Source organism: Vigna unguiculata, chromosome 3 (assembly GCF_004118075.2).
Source record: "Vigna unguiculata cultivar IT97K-499-35 chromosome 3, ASM411807v1, whole genome shotgun sequence".
NCBI lineage: Eukaryota > Viridiplantae > Streptophyta > Magnoliopsida > Fabales > Fabaceae > Vigna > Vigna unguiculata.
This window is the reverse complement of record NC_040281.1, coordinates 1963022-1965244: the sequence shown is the minus strand read 5'-3', so window position 1 is coordinate 1965244 and position 2223 is coordinate 1963022. Positions and strand designations below refer to the sequence as shown.

General features: G+C 36.6%; 1 protein-coding gene across 1 annotated transcript; it reads left to right on the top strand.

The window, feature by feature from the left end:
• The first annotated feature begins 527 nt into the window (after positions 1-527).
• On the top strand, positions 528-1680 carry LOC114175939. Its single transcript, XM_028060793.1, has 2 exons — positions 528-951; positions 1067-1680. The coding sequence occupies exons 1-2, from the start codon at positions 698-700 to the stop codon at positions 1353-1355; spliced, it is 543 nt and encodes a 180-aa protein (XP_027916594.1). The 5' UTR covers positions 528-697; the 3' UTR covers positions 1356-1680.
• The last annotated feature ends 543 nt before the right edge of the window (positions 1681-2223 follow it).

Genomic DNA, 2223 nt, shown 5'->3' with positions numbered 1-2223 from the left:
TTTATGTTTTTGATAATTAAAGAAGAGAATATATCGGAATAGGGGTGCCCCATAAATTGTTCCCGATCGTACCACAACTTGGAAGAAAAATGAGGAAAAGGGGCAACGTGAGCATTAGAACCACACTTGACCTTAACCTGGTCGTCCTTGGCCATAGCACCAGCATTTACTAAAAATGTCACAAAATGAAAATTGATACATATGGTGTGATAAACGATGCATTAAAAGGTGGGAATATACCCATCTGTCATGTCTTTAAGAAGCAAAGTTGGGGAGAAGGGGGACCACAGTTTCACACGCCAAAACTAAAACAATGGGTGACTCGACTCGGGATATGGATGTCTTCATTTTTAGTCCTTATCCTCTATACAACTAACACAAACAAGAAGAAGAAGAAGAAGAAACAAACTAAAGGGTATTAAGTTTGCACGATATAACGTGATTTGACAGTGACAAAATTTAGGATAAAGGCTTAATACTCATCAACTTGAATAATAAACAATGATGCTAATCCTATAAATAACACCACCCATTACCCAATATATTTTTATCTGTTAAATACATACAACTACCCCAATCGGATCATAATATCTGTCTCATTATCAACAGATAACCTTCCTCAATGAAGGCCTATTCCACTTCATAAACCATACACAAATCTATAATTTCTTCATCGGCAGAGCAAATCTTCGCAGAAATGAACGTCAAGGGAATCATCGATGGGAATAATCTTGGCCATGGAAATACCAATTGGATCGTCAAGGAAGATGTGAATGATGATACCAGCGATTCGACATCCATTGGATCAATCTCGGAAGATTCAGAAAACTCTGTGTCTTCATTTTCATCGTCAGAATTGGCTGAGGAGGTATCATCATCATCCTCTTCATCATCTAATTCAAACGGACCCTTGTTTGAACTATCAGAGCTAATGAACCAACTTCCCATAAAGTAAGAGATTAATATCCAGCGTCATGATGCATATATATATATATATGCCTCCTTTTTTATTCAATTGGTGTAAGTTGGTGAGTTAACAAGAGTTTATTACATGTGAAATGTGCAGGAGGGGCTTGTCTATGTTTTATGAAGGAAAGGCCCAATCTTTCAGTTCTCTAGCCAGCGTAGAGAGCGTAGAAGATCTTGTGAAGAAAGAGAGACCTTGTTACAGGAAGAAAATGAAATCATGCAAAAGCTTCGGGGGAGGCTTGGATAACCCCAGAATATCCTTCACTCCGAAGGCTACAATTTCAAAGAAAGCTTCCAGAGGAACTCTTGTATCTGTTCTAACTAAAAGACGGAGTTTCCTCGGAGCCTCCAGAACTTCTTCCTTTGCTGTACAGAAGAACTTTTGAAATCCAACCTTCATAGTTAGACCTTGCTTATTATTTTATGCACAAAATGGGGAAAATTTTCAAGCCCTCACCTTCTGCTTCTTTTCTGACCTCAATATATAGTCTTATTGTTAATTCATTAATATACATATGATTCATTAGTATCATCAATTCCTGCTACTTTGTTTTTCATACCATAGGATCATGGCCAGTGTTTCATTATTACTAGAATAAAGTCACATTACATGACTGCCAATTAGCACATGTATGCGAGAACTTTTAGGTAATCGTTGTTGGTGAGAGACAGGCTGTGGAATATATATGAAATGAACCACTTATGTGGAAATTATTCAGACTGTGACCAGGTTAAAATCAGTTAATAATATATAAAGAGGATTTGATGAGTTTACACATAATAATCAGGTTTAGCATTAGTATACCACTGTCATCACTCTATTAATCTTTTTGTAATCACACAGGTCATGGTTACAGACATAGAAAGAGACGATTTGATTTGTGGAAATAATAGTTGTTGTGGTTGCTCACAGGTTTTACCTTACAGCTTTGTGTAGCCATAGTTTATGGTCATGGACCATAGATCAATTGAAGGTGATAATCATGACGGTTTTGTCGGCCATAGCGGACGGTGTCTCTGACGAAGAAGATGAGAAAATAACGGGGTATGGAAAAACAAAACAACGTAACTATAGTTGTATATTTACTTTCTCTTTATTTCCATTTTCACTTCTTTTTCTATTTCTCTCAACTTTTTCCTAATCACTCATTTCTTTCTTTGTTTACCCTCCTCGTCTCTCTATTTTCAACCGTAGTATCTTTATTATCACTATTTTTTTAAATCTTCCCATAGATGAAGATGGTCCTGAGACAT

Excerpts from the sequence above, each read along its gene's own strand:
- LOC114175939 (XM_028060793.1), top strand. The coding sequence starts at position 698 with ATGAACGTCAAGGGAATCATCGATGGGAATAATCTTGGCCATGGAAAT. Across the intron at positions 952-1,066 it reads ATGAACCAACTTCCCATAAA|GAGGGGCTTGTCTATGTTTT; the intron begins GTAAGAGATTAA and ends TGAAATGTGCAG.